Below are 22,509 nucleotides of genomic sequence, written 5' to 3'. Positions count from 1 at the left end.
TGGGCGCGGGCAGCTCTCCCCACGCTTTCCGAGCCCCGAGGGAGATTTCTCCCAGCACACCTACACCCTGGGGCCCGGGTAGCCTCGGGGAGGGTCTTTCGGTCCCCATCCTCTCGTCCTCGAGAGGGATGCGGGGCGGGAGAGGGGAGAGCTCCTCGGGTTTTGGTGCCGGGGGTGGGAAGGAGCGGGGAGGGGACTCTCCCCGAGCCTGGCTGGGATCCCTTTGCTTTGGGGAGAAGGAGAGCAGGGGTGTAAACTGGAGAGGAACCGCCTCGGGTGGAGGGAGAAGCCTGGCGAACCCCAGCGCTGCTCGAGCATCTCTCTAGCGGGGAGCAGAGTGAGTGTATTAAGCTAGCGTGGAACCAAAGGTCAGTGCAAATGTATCTTAATAGACTGTCTCAAATGGAGTGTGCCTCCTTTGAAGGCCGCTTGCTATTGCTCTCCTCATTACCATAGCGATCCTAACGTGGCATGCTGATGCACCATAAAACTCACACTTTCAACCCCAAAATCAGGCCCTTTGAACAGCCCGAGCTTGATTAGACCTTTCTCTTTTTCTTCCATCCCCCCCCAAAAGAAAAAAAACACCATTTCCTTGCCTTTAGAAACTCGCCCTCAAATCCCAAACGCATTCTCTGATCCCGGCAGAAAGCAGAAACAAAAGTGAGCTGAGGCGACGGTTCAAACGGGCCTTTTCTTCCTGACAGTCTTATCCATTTTTATTATGGTCTGGAACAAGTGCCCTGTTCGCGTGGGTTTTGTTTACCGGAAATTAAATGAAAATGATTTAGTTCGCGTCAAACAAAAATATATACTTGTATACACAAGAAAAAGGGCCTGTTAGACGTAAATATTATGTCCTTAATGAAAAGACTGGACGGGCTCCAGACTTCGCCTTTCACTATTTAAGTATGACTTGCCTATTGCCATAGAAATCCTAACTTACCATGAAGATTCACCGTTGTGAAGAAATACTTCTTTGTGCGAGCTTGCTTTGATGTCTAAGGCATAAGATTCAGGCTTTCAGCTGCGTCTGTCTAGATTACCTTGAGAGCAACGGGGCAGACATCTGTAACAAGCAAATGAAAAATTAAAGGTGATTAGCCCGCACATCCAAACACTTCTGTAAATAGAGAAATAAACAGATCTCGGGACACGACAGAAGCATCCTCCCTGCCCTGCCCTGGCTCCTGTACCTCTCGATTTCCATGACACAAGTTTTGGGGGGCACAGAAGGGCACGATTCTCCCCTAGTTTAGGCTCCTCTCCTGCACATTAACCTCGCTGAGGTAATTCCCTACGTGCAGCTCCCGGTGGCCTCATGCCTTTGTCACTATTCGAGGCGCTTCAATACAAAAGTTAACTAGTCTGGGGGAGTGAAGGGAGCCCCGACTTGATGCCCTGAAAGGAAAATAAAGCTGAATTAGTAGGGGAGGCCCTGGTCACGGGAATGGTTTTAGTCACCTACCAGCTATGCGTTTTCCTGCAGCTTTTCTATTTATACACATATATATGTCTGTGCGTGCAGCTGCACAGACACGGGACCCGGTCACCTGGGTGCAGAGGTGACGGATCAGAGACCAGGATGCGGTTACCGCAGCCTTCTGGCCGTGCTCAGCAAGCCACGGAAACCTCTTCCAGCAGCCCGTGCTATTTATTTGCCTATACTATGTGGTATTCTTAAACATCATTAAAGTAATTAAACCGGCACCATTCGGCAGTTTCAAGCTACCCCAGCTCAGGGGTTTGTTTATTTGTTCTGTGTTTTCCCCTTTCTTTCTTTCTGAGTGACAGGAACGAACTCTGTGGGTCCGCGCAGTGTCTGATTCGAGGCTCTGGGTCGGGATGAAGATGCTAAAGCCGATCCAAACGTTTATGCTCGGGATGCTCGGGACCACGCGCGGGGCAGACGCCGGGGAGCAGCGGGGGGGACCCCCCCGTCACCCCAGGAGCCCCAGCGCCCACTCGGGGTGGGGACGGGCGTGTTTGGGTATTAGGAGTCATTACCAGTGGGAGCTAAAATGGACAGTCAATCATCCCATCCCCCCGGGCCCTTATTAACGACTGCGGGGGAGGGCAATGCATACACGTATTTATAAACAGCTAGGGGGGAAAAGCCAGGAGATTCTTTACAGAAACGTCCATCGAACGGGTTAATTAATAAAAGAATTTAATGGATCCTTTTTTTTGTACAATTCCGTAACAAATAATAGTTTATAAATATATATTTCTTAAAAAAACACACTCTCACAGAAAATCGTGGGCGAAAAGAACACACGGGAACAAGAGAAAATCTGTACGGGCGAGATCTGTAGGAAACCACTTTGGTCCTTGGGGGTGGGAGGGGAAGGGAAGGAAAAAGGAAGAGGAAGGGAAGAAAGGGGGAAGGGCAAAGGGAAAATGAAAATGGGAAAAGGAAACAGGAAAAAATGGAAAGGGGAAAGAGGAAAGGGGAAGGAAAGAGATAGAAAAAGGGGAAAGGGGAAAGAAAGAGAAGGGGAAGGAAAGAGAAGGGGAAGGGGAAGGGGAAGGGGAAGGGGAAGGGGAAGGGGAAGGGGAAGGGGAAGGGGAAGGGGAGGAAAGAGGATGTGACTCGGTGGGCTTGAAAACAGAGCGGAGTGAGACGGCCCGCGGGGGTGTGCGTGTGCGGGGCGGGGAGGAGCGGGGCAGAAGCAGCCCTCCTGTGCGCGGGGGCGCAGGCCGAGCCCCCCGCCGCGCCTCCGCTCGGCCGAGCGCCTCTCTCCGCCTCTCCCGCTCGGCCCCCGCGCCCCGCGGAGGCGCTCCCGGTGCCGGCCGGGCCCTAGCAGCGGGGCCGCGGCGGCGGGGGGGCGGCGGGGGGCGCGGAGGAGCCGCGGAGCCCCGCGCCCTGACACACGTACCATTCGCTCAGGTTGGCGGCGGGCGCGGAGGGCTCGGCGTGCGAGCAGGAGGCGGGGGGCTCCCGGCCGGAGTCCGAGGAGGGGGACAGCAGGGAGGGAGTGGAGGACTCGTAGCCGGAGCTGGGAGGTGGGGATTTGCAGTGCACTTTCATGTGTTTCCTCAGGGAGCTGGGGTGGGTGTAGGACTTGTCGCAGCCTCTCACTTTGCAGTTGTAGGGCTTGTCGCTGGTGTGGACGTGCGAGTGCTTCTTCCTGTCGCTGCTGTTGGCGAAGCGTCTGTCGCAGCCCTCGAATTCGCATTTGAACGGCTTCTCCCCTGCAGGAGGCAACGGGCGAGCACAGCCATTAGCCACGGCGGCCGCGGGGCGGAGAGCGGCGCGTCCCGGCGGCCCCGAGGCCTCCCCGGGCCCCGGCCCGGCCCCGAGCCCCGGGGCAGCTCCCCCCGGCCCCCCGGTTGCCCTCCCCGGCCGGGAGCGCCCCGCTCCGCCAGCTTCTCCTCCCCCTCTCCCTGCCCTCCGCGCCGCCGTGGGCTTTGGTGCAAAAAACAAAGCCTCGAGATAAGGAAAACTTAGAGGCCGAGTGCTCTTTCCTGCCAAAAAAACCCCTCCATGTGTGTCCTCCGTCGTCCTGCAGAAAGAGCGGTCAGTGAGTTATCCCTAGGAAGGTTTCACGTTAAATACATCCCTCACCCTCCCCCAGGTGCTCGTGTAAATATCGTTCATAACCCGGCTAGATCGCATCTCGTCCACCCCATCCTCGCCCTGATTACGGTCCCGTGGAAGATCCGCGTCCCTCCTCCTTTTCCTACCCCCCGGCTCGCTGATACGGTGCCTTCAGGCACAAAATCTTTCAAGAAGTCACTGATTGTGGGGGGCAAAAAGACAGAGATTCAGCAGGAGGATGACTAGGCCGGTGTTTGGCACTGTCGTGAGGGTAGGATTCCCTTTTCATTTCAGCCTACTCAGTCATGGAAGGAATTGCAATCGGGATTAATTTGTCTGGTAATGTGATAAGTGACGTTAAGCATAATAGAAATATAATCGTGTGGAAGTTCAGCCTCGCGTCGTGTGGACTAGGCATGATACGCGATATATAAGAGTTTTTCGAGGAAACGCGCCACTGACAGCTTCGGGATGTAATGATGACAACATCATTGTCACTGCTCACAGCAAACTGCAAAACCCCGCTCACCAAGGAGTGCCCGAGTCCTGCACCAACCGAGTATCAAAATAACATCCTCATCCATCAAAAGCCAAGAAGTATCGGGGCGCAGAGAACACCATAAAAATATACAGCAAACCTTAAACGTCAAGTACGAACAAAGCCACTGTGTTCACCATCATGGCGTGTGTGGTTGAAAGGACTTTCAATATTTGTAAAAGCTTCCAGGTTTGAGGCCTTTTTTTTTTCCTTTTTTTTTTTTTTTTGTTTTCGAATTTGCTGGGGTTTATTTTCCCCTCAGTTCGTCACAGTTAAATTTAGGAGGGACGCAGCCCACCTCGTGCTCGGCTGCAAGCAGAGGCACATAAAGGAAGGCATTCCAAATATTTCACATGAATGCACTTTATGCAAGGTGGGTGGGAAAAAAAAAAAAAAAAGCTCGTGGCTGGGCTTTTAAAGTAGGTCCCTTCCGCGCTGTAATAATCAATGAGGAGCTCTCATCTCCTGCACGGTTAACATTTGCACAGAGGATGGGTAAATACCTGGAGGGAGAGGGGAAGAGGTTAAAAATAAGCTCTCAGAAAACGATGCGGGTCCTGTAACCGAATACAGCCGGCGTACAGCGGTGCATACGCGTAGGCACACGCACGCATATAATCTAATTACAATTTCACTTAAGGAAACAGTTTGACCTTCAGCATCCAAGTTGAGACAACAAATCAAGGATATTAGTGTAGTACAAGCAAGCAGTAAGTTAGGAGACCCCAGGGAAAGGCATCCTCATCAGCACCGTGCTTGTGCAAAGTGAGTTACAGGCAGGTAAAAGCGGCTGCGGCGCGTCCTGCTTCCCCAAGAGTTGAAAAATGTTCAACTTGGCTTTAACCCCCTGAAAGAGACACTGAAAAGTCCCTCGGTACAGGCGGGTTTCGCGTGGGAAGAGGGCAGCATTTTCTCAGCTGCCCGCTTCGCCTTCCCTGAACGCCTCGCTAAAGAGGAGCCCTCCGAGCCGATTCCTTTCGCGAGAGCAGGTTTTCTTACGTGGAAATCAATCCCTACCCGGCGGGGAGAGGACATTTTACAGGAGGTGCCGGCGCGCAGGGAGCTCCCCGGCCGATGGAGAAGCGCAGCATCCCAACCGCCATTTTCCCCCCTATATTGGTAGCCGGGCAAAAGTGTTCAGTGAAATTCAGCTCGGAAAATTGTGGCATAATCCCCCGTCTCCGGGAGAGGATTAAGGTATTTACCAACTTCTCCGGGGGTGGTGGGTGGGGGGGTGGTGGTGGTGATGCCGGGGCGGGGAGGGGGGGGGGGAAGCCGGGGGTGGCTGCGGGAGAGGCGCGGGGGGAGCGGGGGGAGCGGGGCTCGGTCCCAGCCTCGCCCCATTGTTCCCTCCGGGAAGGCGACGAACTGATCCCAGCCCGTCCGGCTCTTCCCGCTGCCTCCACGGCCTCATCCTCCAACCTGGCACAGCCCCGCGCGGCCAGGAATCCCCCTGCCCGCTCCCCCGGCCTCGGAGAAATCAAGAGTCATTAATATTTGAGGAGGCAATAATTTTCCTGTTGAATCTAGAACTGGCTTCATGAATAATTCGTAGCGAGTTCTGTGAGGGTTTCAGAAACATCGCGTCGGTTTCAGAAACATTGCGGGTTTGACAACTCGTGGGTGTTTAATAGAAACGGCGGAACGGTGAAGGCCCTGCAGGAGTTTTCACAATACGGCAATTAATCACCGGGAAAGTTAAAGCGAAAAGTACAGACGCGTGGATTGATGTTTAATAAACGCAAACCTCCGATCTCGGGTTTGCCCTGAACCTGCCTCTCCGATGTAGGTCAGTTTTCCCAAGAATTTAACCATTTTCTGCTTCAGAGACTTCAAACAGTGAGGCCGTTAAAGAGCAGTAAAAGTTTGTTTACTTAAGAAAAACGCTGTCATTAAGGGATGAGCTCTCCCGGTTAATAGCTGTACCTGAGTGATCCGACAAGGAGCTGGCTCGGATATAAGTTATGGGACCCGGGAATACGCTTTTCTCCACGAAAAAAAGGGGCTGAGAAGGCAGCAGGGGAACACAACTTTGCTATCGCCCCCCCCAACACACACACAGGGAAGAGCTATTCACAGAGCGATGGAAAAATAATTAGGTGACGAGTGACGGTCGCCGTAAAATCTTTGTGCCACGTCTAGGCGATAGCGATGCGAAATTAGGATACTTTCTGCATATTATATCACGTCGAGTTATAGCATCAAAATGCGACTCCTGGAAGGCCAAGCCCTGCACCGAGCATGGGGGAAGGGGAGTTTTATGAACTGGAAGGCGAAAAAAATCGTTTGGCTGTAAGCAGATCTTACAATAGGATTATGTAGTTTCCCTCGCAGTGCATAAGGCTGTACGGAAGGGGGTGGGAGGTGGAAAACCCTACACTGGAACAGATTAGATTTTCCAAAAAGGGCTTATTTCTTATCTTCTTCTTCAGAGGGGAAAAAAAAAAAAAAGCCAGTGCTGCAGACTACAGACACCGGCTGCTAAACTAATTAATACAACTTCACAAGCTGCTCCTGGAAGTGTGAAAACTTTCTACGTGCAATTTCATTAATTATAAATGCTTTCCTGGCCGGAAGAGTTCAAACGTAGTTTTGCAAGATCATCCATCGAGTTACTTTATTTTCTGTTAACTAGAACTAACAGATGTTTCTGACACATGTCCCAGTTTCGCTTAACAGATCTGCAAATGACATTTCAAAATGTACAGGCCGAAACAATACCGTTTTTTCTTCTCCCCCCCCCCCCCCCCGCCCCGAGAATGAGAACTTGCAGCTCCCCATATTTGCGAATGTAGAGAGTAGTTGGAAGGCAATGCTCATTAAAAATGTCAGTGTTATTCAGATCAAACATTTGAAACTCCCTCTGCCCAAAACAAGACTGTTGAACGAAAAGGTCGCAGCTGTGTTATTCTCACAATGTTCGAGCAGCAGCATCTCAGCGACATCAGTCAAAACTGACTAGACAAGTTGTAACTTCTATTGTTCACTTCTAATTTGTGAGCTTGCACAATGATTTCATTTTTCCTCCAACTACTTTAGATAAAAAAAATCCTCGCCTGTGAGTAAGCAGAAATAGTAGCTATATCACTCGATATTTACATAGATCTACCTGCATAAACATTAGAGCAGCCTCTCCACACAACCAGAATAAAAAAAAAAAAAGGACGAGAATTCTGAGATTTGTTCTCGCTCTCCCTTTTCCCTCCCCTTCTTTCCTCCCCCCTCCTCCAAAAGGTAAAGAAGCAAACAAATCTGAGAATTTATTTTCGAGAAGTACTTCACGTGCATTCAATAACAACGTAAAGAATGAATAAAACCAAAATAAAGCAAAACACTATGCTGAAAAACACACACACACAGAGTAAAGAGAGCTTTACATACTGACCTGTATGAGTTCTTTTGTGTATTTTGAGATTCTCTGATCTGGCAAACACTTTGCCACAGCCCGGGAAAGGGCAGGGGAAAGGTTTTTCACCTGTGTGGACTCTGATGTGATTTACAAGTTTATATTTGGCCTTGAAAGGTTTCCCTTCTCTCGGACACTCTTCCCAGAAACAAATGTGATTGGACTGCTCGGGTCCTCCAACGTGCTCCACCGTGACATGAGTCACCAGCTCGTGCATCGTGCTGAAAGTTTTCGAGCATAATTTTTTGGGAGTCTGGTCCAACTCAATCCACTTACAGATGAGTTCCTGTTTGATGGGCTGCCTCATGTACCGAAAGAAGGCGCCCGGGCCGTGATGCGGAGGCAGATTCACGTTCAGATTCATGCCACCGTAGCTATGAAGCGAAGAAGCAGCAAAAGGATCTGTCCTGGAGGCTGGTACTTGAGTGAAATGTTCAGACCTGGCGTACATTTCTCCAGGTAACCCCAGTCTTATCTGTCCGTTTAGACGGCCACCTGGAGCTGCATGAGGAGGCTGCTCATGGAGTCCAGTGAACAGAGAGGGATTCCCAGCTTCTGAGTGGTGGTGGTGACCATGTTGTCCGGGGTAGCTACCTGTTGTTGAGACAAACAGTCCGTGGTGAGAACTTGCAGCGGGGCGCTGCTCGGTCAGCCCTGGCATCAGCGGGGCCGGCGGGTCTCTGCGTGGGAAGAAATCCCTACCTGCCGCCAGCGCCTGGGCTGGGTGCGGGACCGGGTACGGGGCTCCCGTTTGACTAGAGGCCACCTCGGCTCGGCCTGCCGTGTGAGGGTGGTGATGATGGTGGTGGAGCCGGTGGTGGGGATGAGGGGCAGGGCTGAGCTTAAGGGCCGCGGGGTGATGCTGAGGATGAGGATGGTGGCGGAGCCCCATGTGTTCGGGCCCGCGGCGGGGCTCGGCGGGTCGCTGCCCCGGCTGTGCGGGCGCCGCGGCGAAGCCCGGGGAGGCTGCCGGGCTCTGCGGGGGCTGCCGGCGAGGAGCCCCCGCCACATCTACCGATCCCGGTGCCGCGCGCCGCCCGGAGAGAGCGGCGGGGTCCATCCCCGGGATCCCCGGAGCATCCACGCTGATTAGCTCCTAACGCTAAGAAGTCACCTGACAGCGGGAGGAGAGAGACACGGAGAAGGGCGGGGGGAGCAGAAACAAACTTTTTTTTTTTCGCCCCCCCCTTTTTTTTTTTTTTCTTTCTCCCTCCAAAAAGTTTCCCGGGGCGGCTGCCCGGGCGGCGGGAGGCGCTGCCGGCGGGGCCGGCCCGGGGGGGGCGGCGGCCCGGGAGGTCGCTCCCGCGGAGCCGGCGGCCCCGGGACGGGACGGGACCCGCGCCGCCCCCGGCCCCGCCGGCCGAACAATCGCCGCCCTCCGCCATTGGCTGCGGCCGCGGACACGTCACCGGTGACAGGTCCCGCCGCTGACCGAAGGGTTCTCGCTCGGTGCGGCGGGGAGCGGGGAGGAGGGACCGCGCCTGCGCCGCCGGGCGCCCCCCTCCCTCCGCTCCCCGCCCTCCCCCGCCGCCCCGCGGAGCCCACGGCCCGGCCCGGCAGCCCCTCGCGCCGCCGCTGCCGCGGGGAACGGAGCCGAGGCCGGCGCTGGGAGGCACCGCCCGGTCCCGGGGAGCCCCGGGGAGCCCCGGCATCCCCGGCGGGGTCACCAGCGCTTGTCGGCGGCGCGGGGAGCCGGTCCCGGCCCGGCCAGGGCTGAGCCCGCAGCGCCCGCCGGGCTCGGCCTCGGGGTGCCGCTCCGCCGCCGGAGCCCGACGAAGGATCCCGGGGAGGCTCCTCGTCCCCTTCGCCGAGTTTTAGCAGTTATCTGGTTATTGGCTGCCGGAGCGGTGCGAGCGATAGTGACGTTCAGCCTGAATCTGAGTGTTTAACCCAGAAGAGGGAGTCTCTCTCCCTCTCTCCCGCACGCACGGTCCGCGGAGACTCCCCGTCCTCGGCTCGAAGGAAAAGCAACGCAAAACATTCATAACCGGCTCGGTTCTGGTGCTTCTCACCTGGAGGAAGGAACACGCTCTGCAGGGTTTGCCTCGCTAGTTTAGGGTTTCAGCTTTACGCACTGAGGCCTTACAGGTTTAGGAAAGCTCGGGGCTTCGCCACAGAAGGAAGCATCCACTTAAGTTTTTAAGAAGGGGATTGTGAACTTAAACAAGTAAATGAAACATGGGAAAAGAGGGAGGAAACGGGGCTTCTGCTTCGAGAAAGGAAAACACAGCTGCAAATTTCTGCCCACGGTCTTACCACGGAACACGGATCCTGACATAAAAATGCCTCCACCAATAACTGTACAGTTCTACGAAATAAAGCAACAGTTAATTCTCTGTCCGTCGTGTCAAACTCTCGGTATTTTAATACATTCACTTGCTATTAACTTGGCAGTGCATACTTTACCATGCACATGCCAGGTGAAGCTCCCAGCGTGGAATTTTGTTTCTCCATAAAAATTTAACTGTATTGGTGATCAATGTGGTTTATGTTAGGAAGTAAACCAAGAAACTGCTTGGCAACGTCATCCCAGTTGCTCTTATAAGAGAGGCTACCAGTCAGTGACTGGAAACCGTAAAATTAGAGTGTGGGACATACGTAATCACACAGGGAACACTCTTGTCTTAGCTTCGCGTTCCCTGGGCTGGCTGCAGTTACATATTTTGATTCTGCTTGGCTGTCACCATATTTCCCTTGTAACACAAGACTAATATTTAGGTAGGGTTTTTTGCGTGGTTACATTTTAGGTAGATACATTTTCGTGTACATCTTTCTGAACTGAGATGATGGAAAGTGACAAACGATGCAATTAACTCTCCATCCTTACATAACAAGTTTACGCAGGCATTTTAAACCACACATCATCCTCACAATATCTCAACTTTCAAGTCTACTTGCTCTACGAAATGGATTTGACAGTCCTATTCATGACCGTCTCAACAGGAGTGCACAGAAGAGACAAACGTTAGGAAGTACGAATCTGTTACTTACAAATGTACTGAGAGTGTGAATTCCAAATAAAGCTGCTTTCCTCATACCTCCTTAAAACACTGCATCTCTACATGCTTCTTATCCATCAATTCTGAAATCTCAGTCAAGGGAGAAAACATCTGGAACAGTTTATCAATTAAAAAAAATGTCATAACCGGTCTGCCCTAAGCTCATTTAAAATACTGTGATGGTTTCTCGCTAGGCACTCATGGCTCTCAGATGGCCCCTCACTCAGGACTCTCTCACTCCCTTTCCAAGCGGCGCAGGAGAACCTGGCCCCGGTGTCCCTCCCTGTCAGGTGAAGTTGGTGTGAGACCCGGTGGCGGGCGGGGTGGAGGCGGAGAAACGGGGGAGAGGAGGAGAGGGAGGCCAGACCAGGCCCGGCTCCGCTCATCTCCCGGAGTGTTTTGAAAACTTGAATGCCTGTTCGTGCAGCTCTTTGGCAGCTTGAGCTCGCACGGCTGCCCCTCGGGTGACCGAGGTCTCCTGCTTCTTGGCACCGACCGAGCCGTGTGTGACCAGATCAGCCGGGCTCTCGGCAAACTCTCAAACGGGTCAACATCAGCTTGCGGAGGGCGATTTTTTAATTTAATTATTGTTAGTTCCTTTCCAATCTGCCTGGCTACGGTAAGGGCATCCCCTTCTAAACCGCCCCCGGGATTCATGAGCTGGGAGAGCCGGAGCCTTCCCTGGGAGAAACCAAGGTTGCTCAAGCAGAAACATCCTGAGCTGAAGCTGAAACTCAAGCGTCAAGGCAGTTCCATAGGATAATATTGGTATAGGATCTATAGGATAGAACTTATTTGAAGGGAAGTGAAGTTTAGAGGGACCACTGTGCTCTCCTGAGTGACAGATCAGCAGGAACGGACGGGCAGCTCGATCTTACGTACAAATTTTCTAATGGCTGCTCTGTTTCTGCGACCCCGTCTGCAGCCCCTGTCCCCAAAGCCCATCCGTGCTGGCTCTCCCCCTCGTCCGACCCACCCCAGACCTGCTCTCGGGGAAGGTGCGAGTTGGCCGGGGGAGAGGGTTGGCTGGGAGAAGGCAGGAGCCCCGCACGTCGAGGCTCTGCCCTGGGAGGGGAGGGCACCGCTGCCTCCCTGCCTCCCGCCCCGCCGTGCGGAGGATCCAGCAGGGCACCTGCACCCTCTGGCTCCTGCCCGCACCCCCGGCTGCCGGGGCCTGTGGGATGGAAGCCACGCACCGGGGACGAGCACAGCTCCAGCTGCTGAACGGCTTTGCGGATCCACGCCCAGCTGCCCTGCTTGGGGTAGGAACCTACCTATAGAGCAAGGCGCTTATCCGTATTTCTACCTTCGCCAGGGAAAAGGACCTGTTGTGAAGCTGAGGTGCAAAGCCCCCGAAAGTCAGAAGTGGTTCGTGTTGTGCTCTTTAACTTGGGGCCAAATCCTGCTCACCCTTAGGGTCGTGCTCAGCGCAAGGAACAGCTCCTGCCCCGGGAAGCACTGGGGACGGCAAAGTCTGACCTTCACCCACCCCTGTGCTCTCCCACTCCTGCCCCTGCAGAAACTTCCCTTCCCGACGAACCAGCTAGAAAGTTCACAGCCGGTGCCCGAGCGGTGGGCTGGGTTTAGGATGCTCTGAACTTCCCAGACAGAGGTTTCCAGGGGTTATCTTTAGGCTTCACCTCCCGGACGAGAGACAGGGAACTGAATAGTCTGCAAATACTAATATTTACTGTGAGAAAGGCGAAAAAAAAAAAAAAGCCAAGGAATAGAAACAGAGAGGACCGAGAAGTCACCCTGTGCGACTCCTTACCCCCCAAACTCGCGCTGAGCAGGGAGAGATGAGGACGAGAGACCCGAGCCCGAGTCTCTGCCTGCCCTGGATGAAGTCCCCGCTCTTTAGGAAGAGGTGGCTCAAAGAAGCCTTTCAGCAATCCCAGCACCTCCTCGGGGAGAAGACGAGAGGGCACCGAGTGAGCACACCCTGCCTTTGTTCCTACTCCCTCGCCCCGTTCCCACTTACGGGCACTTCTTTATTTCAGGGTTCCCGGGTAACAGGAACTCACCTATCAGACGAGCAACGGCTTCTGCCTAGGTTTGCCTCTCACTTTTTGTGACCTAGAGCTACCCGAAAACAAGCAAATCATATGTTTATTTTAAATAGAATATTCCATTCAGCACCTCAAGATTAAGGTATTCCTGTCAGATAAGCTGTCAATCACTAACTACTTAGACACCACATTGTGGAAGCCTGGTATCCCTGGTAAAGATGATACATATCATGTAAACCCCATCAACAAGATCAAAGTCTTCTTCTTTAATAGGATCCAATACATGTCAAACCTCATTCCAATCAAATCGTCCGTAAATGAATTCAAGATGAATATGTCATAGAATAATGGGACAGTGCAATCACACGGGGTCAGGGGTTGTTGTTTCAATGAGAGAGTCGTCAAATATTAATTCTAGAACCTCCAAATGAATAGGCATTGAGCAGGATTAGGCAGCTGCTGGTGGGGAGTTGTGTCTGATTTGTGTTTATGCAAGTACGTTAAACACTAAGCTGAAAAAAATATAGTCTCCTTTGAACTGAAAAAAAAAAGACATATTTCAACTTACTTGACTTTTCCAGGATGTTCCTGTAAAGACGTTTTCTTTTCCTCATTACAAGAGGAGTCTTGTGCCTCGTTTCCTGACTTTGTTCCTGTTTGGGGAGAGAGGTGGGAAGTTAAGAGCAAAACCGTTTGTGTGTTATATGAAATGAGTAAGGCGCTATATGACTCGGGCATCATGAATTCAAAAAGAAAAGAAAAAGCCAAACAAACCAGAGAGTTAAGCGGCGAGGGTGGGGGGAAGGCAGGCTTTCTCCGAGGGGAATCTGGAGGCTGTCCTCCAGCAAAGTAGCACATGTTTCATGGAGTCATGAAGTTTCCATGGCTGATTTAGGGTGAAAAAATATGAAAGGACATCTTTTCAATTCTCCTTTGATCTGACATTCACCTTCTGGCAGGCTATTGTAAGGCAGGTTTTTACCAACTCGACTATATTGTTTACAGATCCTTCCCTCCCGAAATTAGATTTCGGACTCTCTGCGAGCCTCCAGCGCAAGTTGTTGTCTCAGGAAGGATTAGTATAGTACCACCCTGGCACTTCTCCCTGCCTATAATTTTCAGCTTGCTCTTTGCACTCTGCAAGGCAGAGGACTGACACTACTGCAGGCAGAACTTTGCACAGCTTTGAGCGGCAAAACAGATCTGGGGCTTGGTGCAGTGTCTGAGTCTAGATTTTTGCATATATCTTTGAAATTTGCAGGGTGCTTGGCCAATTTCCCCACCCTAACACAAAGAAGCAGACGGGAATCTGGAATCAGTCACTTAAAAGGAGATTATTATTATTATTGCTCTTGCTACTGTTGTTGTAGGGACTCCAGGGCTGTTAAATAAAATATCTTTATTAGCACAAATAATTGATGATATTAATTATGAAACTTCATCAGCGTATCACAGTCATACTCTATCACAAATAATTTGATGTCCTCAGTATTTTCACTGCTGTGATGAAAATTACTGCCGAAATAAAAAGAGCTAGAGGAAACCCTTAGGAATTATGTTTTCTAGTCAACTTCCATTCATCCTTACACTTTTATCAAGTGAGACCAGCAAACACTGCCCAGCTAGCAAGAGATTTGCAGGAGTTGTGTTTTATTGGTTAGGATAGGAGGCTGGAGGAGTGCTCACTTCCCAAGCGTTCGCCAAAACTTCGAAACCGGGCAAAAAGAAAAAAAAATCGCTGCATTTAAGATTTCAAATGGTTGCCAGATGACCAAAAAAAAAAAACCAAAACACCAAAAACCACTCCAGACGAGGCAAAACAGTTAGTTGTGGATTTCAGAGTAAATATTGGCTAGAACTCCGGCTCGACCTCGCCCTCCTTTCTCATCTCCGCGCCGACGGTGCCCGGGCTGGACGAATCGAGCCCTGGGGCTCTGGCGCTGGGTCCCAGTCCCCCCCGATCCGAGTCCCTCTTCCCCGGCCCCTCACTTCTCTCCCCCATAGCCGAAGGTGCGGGGCCAGGAGCAGCGCCCCCCGCCGCCCCCGCGGGAGCCCCGGGACCCGGTCTGAGCGGGAGGGAGCGGCGTGTGGCGGCGGGTCGCGCAGCCCGTGCTTTCCGCGGCCGCGCAAGCCGAAGGGAGCGCTCGCCGGGAAGGGCTCCGCGCAGGAATAAAGTTCGTCGCCTCCGGGTGGAGCGAGCCCCTAGCCGAGCCCGGGCTCCTCGGGGCCGGGGGGACCGTGGGTGACAAAGAAGCGGCAGAGCGGGGGACCGAGGGGTCTCGGCGAGGAGTCCCCGTCCGCTCCGGGGCTGTGCGGGTGCCCGGGGCTGCACGTGGACCGTCCCGGGTCAGAGGTCACCCCCGAGGGCATCACCCTCGGTAGAGAGCTGGGAGCATCCCTCCTTCCCCGGTCCCCCCGGGAGCCAGGCGGGGGCACAGCCCCTCCGCGGGCTCCTTAGGCAGCTCCGCCGGTGGGGGTCGCGGGTGGGCGGGGGGTGGAGGGGGCTGGGGGGGCTCCGTCCCTCTCAACCCGCCTATAAACGCGGGCGCGCGGTGCCGGGGCGCTGGGTCCCCCGGCGCGCCCCCTCCGGTGCCGGGCGAGGTGCCGGACGGGGACCGCTCTCCCCGGGCCGCCCCCCGCGGGATTCGCCATTGTCCACCCTCCTCGGCCTCCGCCCGCCGCCCCGGCCCCCCCCCAGCCCCCCCATCCCGGGCTGTGGGAGCCGGCAGCGCCCCCGCCCCGCCGGGCCCCTCCTCGGGTTCGGAGGGCGCTGAGCCCCCCTCGACGGCGCCCGGGCGCTTGTCCCTCCGCCCGCCCCCGCGGGCTGAGGAGCTGCCGGGGGGCGGCCCCACGTGGGAGAGGGGCAGCCCGGGCACTGCCCCCCCGCTCTGCTCCCTCGGGGGGCCGAGCCTCCTCCTGCCGCCCCCCCAACCCCCGCCCCGAGGGCAGGGAGCCTCGGTCCAGCCTCTGGGGTGCAGCCAGCTGCCCAGGCATCCCCTGCTCCCAGGCACTTACCCCTGCGACCTGTTGAAGGTTTCCCCTCATTTCTGAACTGGCAAAAAAATAAAAGTGGGGGTGGGGGTGGAAGGGAAAAGAAAGAAAGAATGAAAGAAGAAAACAATAACCCCCCCCAGGAACCCACCACCTCTTTGGCGCTTCCATCGAGGCGGTCATCCTTCATTTCTTCTTTTCTTGCTTTCTGGAAGCAGTTAGGGAATGTATGATGAAGCAGAAATGAGCCGTCAGGATGATATTTTAATGGCTTATATGTCACGTTGGTGCATGTGGCTTTGAACTGGAGCAGCTTTCGTTTCCTGCAGAGAGCGCGCCGCAAATCCCACTTGATAACTTCTACAACCCACAACATTTTTTTTTTTTTTTTTTACATTCACTCTTGCACTGTATATTTAGATACGGTTCCTAAAAATACCTTCTGGTCTGCTTTCTCGTATATTTTGCACTGACCTGGAATGATCACTGGGTTACCCCTGCACTGGGAGGCAGGCTAGCACTGGACTACCTAACTTTCTGGATCTCCTAATGCCACAATAACACTGACAACACTGTCTCTAGCCTAATTTTAGCACCGAACACAGAAAGTAATGAAACATCAGCCTAAAGACCACGTCCACACACAGGCGCTCTCCTAGAGCGGGTATACCTGTTGCTATAAACTATTGCAATCGCTACGAAGGGGTTTGGCAGAATAAATGCGACCGTGTATATTCAGCCAAGCATTATTCTGAAAAAAAAACCCAACCAACCCCAAACTGTAAAGCTTCCCAAGATCCAAGGGAAATTGCATAATACATCTCCTTTGATAGCGATCGCCCCGCACCGAGCACAGGCAAACTGCATCTGCAGACGAACTGCAGCGAAACGTTCCTTCCAGGCGCATCCAAGTTTATTTGTTGTTGTTTGTTTGTTTTCTAGGCGCAATGGCCATTTTTCTAGCTCTGGAGAAGAGGCAGTTCTCACCCGAGAGGGGTTCGCGCAGCAGCGCTGCTGCTCTGCTCCCCCAGTACCTGCCCTGCTATTGCTAAACAGCGCCTTTAATTACAGGGGATGAGTTTAAAGTTTCTTTGTTTGGCGTTAGGAATTGGAGGGGCTCAGATTGAGCTGCGAAGGAGGCAAGTGAAGCCTCGAACAAAGGCGAAATGGAAGGAGTCCGATTCTTAGCGAGCTCTTGGTGTTTTCGTTACTAGAAAATAATTAGAGCTAATGAATATGCAGGCGACTGAGTAAATAAATAATTTGCCAGTTTTATCTATGTACAAACACAAACTGGCACATACGCAAGAGCGTCTACACGCACAGAGACCTCTATATTTTAAAGTTCCACGAGATGTCTTTTTTTTTCTTCCAGTGCCGAAGCATCGTTTAAAATATTGTACAAATGTTGCTCAGCTTAATTGATTAAGCCACAAAGGTTTTCTGCTTTTAAATACATACTTATACCTTTCAACAATCATTTTAATATATAGTCAATGGCTCTTTGTAACGAGAACAAAAAAGACCTATCCGCAGTTTTTCAATAGACTTTGAGCCGGGGAAAGGCAGGTTAATCGAGGGTTGCATCTAGAAAACAACCAAGTGTTGTATGTTTGCACTGAATCCAAATGTCTGCATTTTTCTAACTAAATCAAAGGGAGTGTTATTTCTTTTTCTGCTCACTCATCTGAAGGTAAGTAAATTTTCTCTGGCGATCAAAAGCCTGGTCAGCAACAAAGACACCGCCTGCTTTTTCCACCGTCCTGGTGTGGCAAGTTGAGGAATTTCAATAACTGTGACAAGGGTGACTGATTTGTGAACTAGAAAAGGTTTGAATGTCAGAAAATTTACATTGCTCCTATCGAGGATTTAAAATTTTTTTTACCAAAAAAAAAAAAAAGAAGAAAAAAAAGGAAAAAAATAAATTAAAAAGGGGGAGGTGGGGGAGGAGAAGTGTCCGGGAGTTTCATGCAGCAGAAGGAGAGACAATGTAGGTTTGGGAAATTTACAGTTTTACCTGAATGAAAGAGACCCCGTAAAAAGAGAGAGCGAGAGAAAGGGAGAGCGACAGAGAAAGGAGAAAGAAAATAACAAAAAAGAGGCGAAACAACAACAACAAAAGTAGAAAGTTAAGAGTTCTCACCCACCTGCGTTTTGATGGGTGCAGAAAACAAGATTTATTTCAGAAACCTGATGGAGGGATAGATAGGCAGCTACCCAGAGAAATTACGCCTGGTATTTAAAAATAAAACCAAACGCACCCAGCACCTAATCTCGGAGAGCTTCAGTTTTAAACAAGAAGGAACCAGCAACTTCAAAAGATGCGAGTCCCTATAGGAGTTCTCTTTAGAAAGCCTAAAAAGTTGCTCAGCGATCTTAAAAATTCTGGATCACCAAGAAATCATCATTACCATCCCTATCAGAGTGCTGGGGAGAGAGAGAGGGACAGAGAGTGAGAGAGCGGGGGAGAAAATAACCCTAATGATAAGCAAAGATTTTTTTTTCCCTTAGCACACGTACACACAAAAAGATGCGCTGGAAATATTTTCGTGGAAAAAAAAAAAAAGGGGTTTATATGTTAAAAAAAAAAAAAAGTTGGTGGTGCTGCTGCAGCCCAGATCGTCCGAGGGGCTGTCGGGGCGGCCGCGGTACCTGCGATGGATGAGGCTGCGCGGCCAATCAGCGCAGGGAGGCGGAGGGTCCGCGGGCGGCTACGCGGGGAAGGGGGAGCCGGCAGCGGCCAATGAGCGGCCACGTCCTCCCGCACGTCGCTCCGCCCCCGGCTCCCATTCATCAAGGGGGGGGACGGTGTCGTCTTTTCAATTCATTTATCTGCAGGAATGATTGCCGCTATCAGTCTCGCGTTCACCGCCCGGCTGAGGAGGTGAAAGTTTCTCCCCAGGAAGATAAACCGCAAAAGACAATATTGTGCATGATTTGCGCCTTTTTTTTGCAAAGCGAAAAAAAAAAAGCGCCCCCCCCCCAAAAAAATCGGGGAGAGTGTGGGGAAGCTCGAAGAGAAGAGAGAAACAAGCTCTCGGCCACTTTGCAACATTCCTATAGCCAAAAAAATCACTGAAGGAAGTTTCTTTTTTGTTTTGTTTTGGTTTTTTTCTTTTCTTTTTTTTTTCTTTTCCTTTTTTTTTTTTTTTTGCTGCCCTTGTTGATCTCTCTCCGTTATTGTTATTTGCAACCGGTTTATTTTTCAGCACCCCAACCCCCCTCCCCACTTAAACCTCCCTGAAAACTCAAAGCAGCGAGACAGTGCGTATTTTTGGGGGCACATTTTTATTATTATTTGCAACGGCGAAGATCTCTTCTCCCCTTCCGCACCAGCCTCGTCTTTTTTTTTTTTTTTCCCTTTCCCTTCTCCCCCCCCCTTTTTTTTTTCCCTTCCCCCTGCGCTGATGCCGAAGGGGGTGTTTTTGATGTGGTTGCTTTGGTGGTGATCGCCGCTGACTTTCCAGAGAGAGGGTGTTTTCGCCGCTGCCGCCGCCGCCGCCGCTTTCTCTCCGCCTTGTGAGTGTGTGTGTGCGCGCGTGTATTTTTTTTTTTTTTTTTTTTTTTTTTTGGTCGCTGCATCGACGCTGGGAAGATGCTCCTGGATGCCGGACCGCAGTATCCCGCCATAGGAGTCACCACCTTCGGATCCTCTCGCCACCACGCCACGGCCGATGTCGCGGACAGAGAAGTGGGGCTGGGCATCAACCCCTTCGCCGACGGGATGGGCGCCTTCAAAATCAACCCCAGCACCCACGAGCTGGCCTCGGCCGGCCAGACCGCCTTCACCTCGCAGGCTCCCGGCTACGCGGCCGCCGCCCTGGGCCACCACCACCACCCGACACACGTCGGCTCCTACTCCAGCGCCGCGTTCAACTCCACCCGGGACTTTCTGTTCCGCAACCGCGGCTTCGGGGAGGCGGCGGCCAGCGCCCAGCACAGCCTCTTCGCCTCCGCCGCGGGCGGCTTCGGCGGCCCCCACGGACACAGCGATGCCGCGGGGCACCTGCTCTTCCCCGGGCTGCACGAACAAGCCGCCAGCCACGCTTCGCCCAACGTGGTGAACGGGCAGATGCGCCTGGGCTTCTCCGGAGACATGTACGGGCGAGCCGAGCAGTACGGGCAGGTCACCAGCCCCCGCTCCGAGCACTACGCCTCCTCCCAGCTGCACGGCTACGGCCACATGAACATGAACATGGCAGCGCACCACGGGGCAGGGGCCTTCTTCCGCTACATGAGGCAGCCCATCAAACAGGAACTCATCTGTAAGTGGATTGAGCCCGAGCAATTGTCGAACCCCAAAAAGTCCTGCAACAAAACTTTCAGCACGATGCACGAGCTGGTGACTCATGTCACGGTGGAGCACGTTGGAGGACCCGAGCAGTCCAATCACATTTGTTTCTGGGAAGAGTGTCCGAGAGAAGGGAAACCTTTCAAGGCCAAATATAAACTTGTAAATCACATCAGAGTCCACACAGGTGAAAAACCTTTCCCCTGCCCTTTCCCGGGCTGTGGCAAAGTGTTTGCCAGATCAGAGAATCTCAAAATACACAAAAGAACTCATACAGGTACGGTAACCTTCTCTGTAGCTTTTCTCTCTGCGAGTGGAAGCGCCGAGCGCCGGGGCCACAGGGGGCGGGGGGGGGGTCGGGGCTTTGGGGGGCGACTCGTGGTCCGGGGCCACCGATTTCTCCGGGAGAGGCAGGCTCGGAGCTCCGCTGTGAAACCAGCTCGGTCACAGCCGCGCCAGAGGCAGCGGCAACAAAAAGAAAATGATCCCTGTCGAGGCAGAAGGGGGAGAAAGGAAAGGGTTTGCTGCCGGGATTGGTAGGGCGGGGGGGGGGGGGGAATGGCAGCAACCTGTCCTGTTTAAATTTATAGGTTTTAATTAATTGTTGTTCGGCAGTTTCGACTGCAGCACGATGAGAAATAGCGCTAAATATTGCAGGCAGCTCATCCATCTCTCCCCTCTGCGGTTCAGGGCTCGGTAAATATTTAATTCCGAGGAACGATTTTAAATAAACCGAGCCCGGCGCGTTAGCGTGTTGTTATTGTTGTGCGGAGGGCGGGCGTCGGGATCCCTGAGAACTTTTCCCGGTGTGGGAGGTGGAAATGCAGCAGCCCCTGGCTGGGAGAGCTCTCTCGTCCCTCTCCCAGCCCTGAGCGCCGAAAGCCAGCGCCGCTGCCCCGGCCGCTTCTCCAGCGGCTCGGTGGGGCTGTCCCCGCATTGTATTGCCCGGCCAGATAATTTTCAATATTGCGAGAAAATACGGGAGAGGGGGCTGGGGTGGGTGGGAGCGTGAAATGTCACGAGAACGAGCTATAAAAGCGGAAAGTAGACGCTGAGGATCGCGTGTAAATAACCACTACGGCTGCTCTATCACTTGGAGCGCTGCGAAGGAGGGAGAGATGCCCAGCGATGGGGCCGCAAAGGAAACTCACCCCTCCAAAGGGGAGGGAAAAATGAAGGAAAGTTACTTAGCTCCCCTCCCCCCGTCCGAAACGGGCGCTGGGCAGGCGTGGGAGGTGCGGAAAGGACGGAGGAGAGAAGCGAGGTTTGGGGATTTGAGCCTCGTTGAAGTTAGAAAGTTGCGAGTGTTCGAAACGGACCCCGGGGCTTCCACCCGGCGGGGCGACGGGGACAATGAGCGATCCGGCCGGTCCTGCTTAATCAGATCCGTTTCCCCCCCCCACCCCCCCTTCCCTCCGCAATAGGTGAAAAACCATTTAAGTGTGAATTCGAGGGCTGTGACAGGCGCTTTGCCAACAGCAGCGACCGCAAAAAGCACATGCATGTGCACACCTCCGACAAGCCCTATCTCTGCAAAATGTGCGACAAGTCCTACACGCACCCCAGCTCCCTCCGCAAGCACATGAAGGTAAATGGAGGGCGCCGCCTCGGGCCTGGCCGCGGGACGGAGCCGCGGGGCCGGGAGCGCCGGGGCCCCGCGCTGCTGCCGCCGCCCCCCGCTCGGCCGCGGCCCCTCGGGCCTTTCTCGGTGCTTTTCACCCGGGGAGGGGGTCGGGGGGCAGAGCGAGGAGGCGGCCGGAGCGGCGCGGCCTTCCCCGCCGGGCAGGGAGCGGGGCCTGGGGGGTGGGGGGGGAGCCCCGCGGGGACGCTCGGGGGCCGCTGTCTGGCTCGTCCCCGCCGCCCGGGCCTCCCGTCCCCCGCCGCTCTCTATCTGTGCCCCGGTTCTCTCTTGCAGGTCCATGAATCGTCCTCGCAGGGGTCCCAGCCCTCTCCCGCCGCCAGCTCGGGCTACGAGTCCTCCACTCCTCCAACCATCGTGTCTCCATCCACAGAAAACCAGACAGCCAGCTCCTTATCCCCCTCCTCCTCCTCCGTCCACCACACGTCCAGCCACAGCACGCTCACATCAAATTTTAACGAATGGTACGTCTAAAACGCTAAAACAACACAGCAGAAACACACAAAACGAAACGAAACAAAAAAAGCCCCAAGGGAGAAAACAAATACCCTATTTAAAGACTCAAAAAATAATGAACGCTTTGAAATCAGAATTTAAATGGGCAAACAAAAATTAAATGCTGCCAGTAGACCCAGGACCGAGTAAAATGAAGACTTCATGTTTTATTTTTTTTCTTCTTTTCTTCCCCTCTTTTTTATTTCTCTTTTTTTTCTTTTTACCCGATTTTTTAATTTCATTTTGTCTTTCTTTCTGTTTTTCTTTCTTTTTTTTTTTTTTTGAATGTTCTGCTCTGTTCCAAGGCTTGGTAGGCGAAGGGGTTAGTAGAATGCATAAGAAGACAAGGTTACCAGGGCAAATGCCAACTGTGTAGGGCTTTACTGGAAACCACTGGTTAGAGATCTCCAACTGCATGTCTGCTCGGGCAGCGGCCTTCCCCTCCATCCCCTCTTGTAAATACAGAATTATTAGCTTCAAAAACAAAACAACAAAAAAATGTACTGTTTGATTTTGTAAATAGTTATATCGCAAGTTGAATAAGGGGATATGTGGATTTGTGGTCTTTGCATATATGTGGGGGGAGGGGAGGGCGGGGGG

General features: G+C 53.1%; 2 protein-coding genes across 3 annotated transcripts; one reads left to right on the top strand and one right to left on the bottom strand.

Moving 5' to 3' along the window:
• Positions 1-326: 326 nt before the first annotated feature.
• ZIC4 (Zic family member 4) lies at positions 327-8,569 on the bottom strand. Of its 2 annotated transcripts, XM_069864867.1 has the most exons (3): positions 7,465-8,545; positions 2,880-3,195; positions 327-1,069 (listed from the first exon to the last, which is right to left on the bottom strand). In XM_069864867.1, coding segments are annotated over exons 1-3 (1,398 nt in total). In that variant the 3' UTR covers positions 327-1,068. The 2 variants fall into 2 exon arrangements, with proteins under 2 accessions (XP_069720968.1, XP_069720969.1); XM_069864868.1 differs by lacking the exon at positions 327-1,069 and having other exon boundaries at positions 2,801-3,195; positions 7,465-8,569.
• Positions 8,570-19,051: 10,482 nt separating this feature from the next.
• LOC138724505 (zinc finger protein ZIC 1) lies at positions 19,052-22,119 on the top strand. Its single transcript, XM_069864543.1, has 3 exons — positions 19,052-20,052; positions 21,200-21,363; positions 21,691-22,119. Exons 1-3 carry the CDS (start codon positions 19,080-19,082, stop codon positions 21,886-21,888), a joined length of 1,335 nt encoding a protein of 444 aa, XP_069720644.1. The 5' UTR covers positions 19,052-19,079; the 3' UTR covers positions 21,889-22,119.
• Positions 22,120-22,509: the final 390 nt, after the last annotated feature.

This window comes from Phaenicophaeus curvirostris, chromosome 10 (assembly GCF_032191515.1).
Source record: "Phaenicophaeus curvirostris isolate KB17595 chromosome 10, BPBGC_Pcur_1.0, whole genome shotgun sequence".
NCBI lineage: Eukaryota > Metazoa > Chordata > Aves > Cuculiformes > Cuculidae > Phaenicophaeus > Phaenicophaeus curvirostris.
The sequence above is the reverse complement of the archived record's forward strand: the minus strand, read 5'-3'. Positions and strand labels throughout refer to the sequence as shown.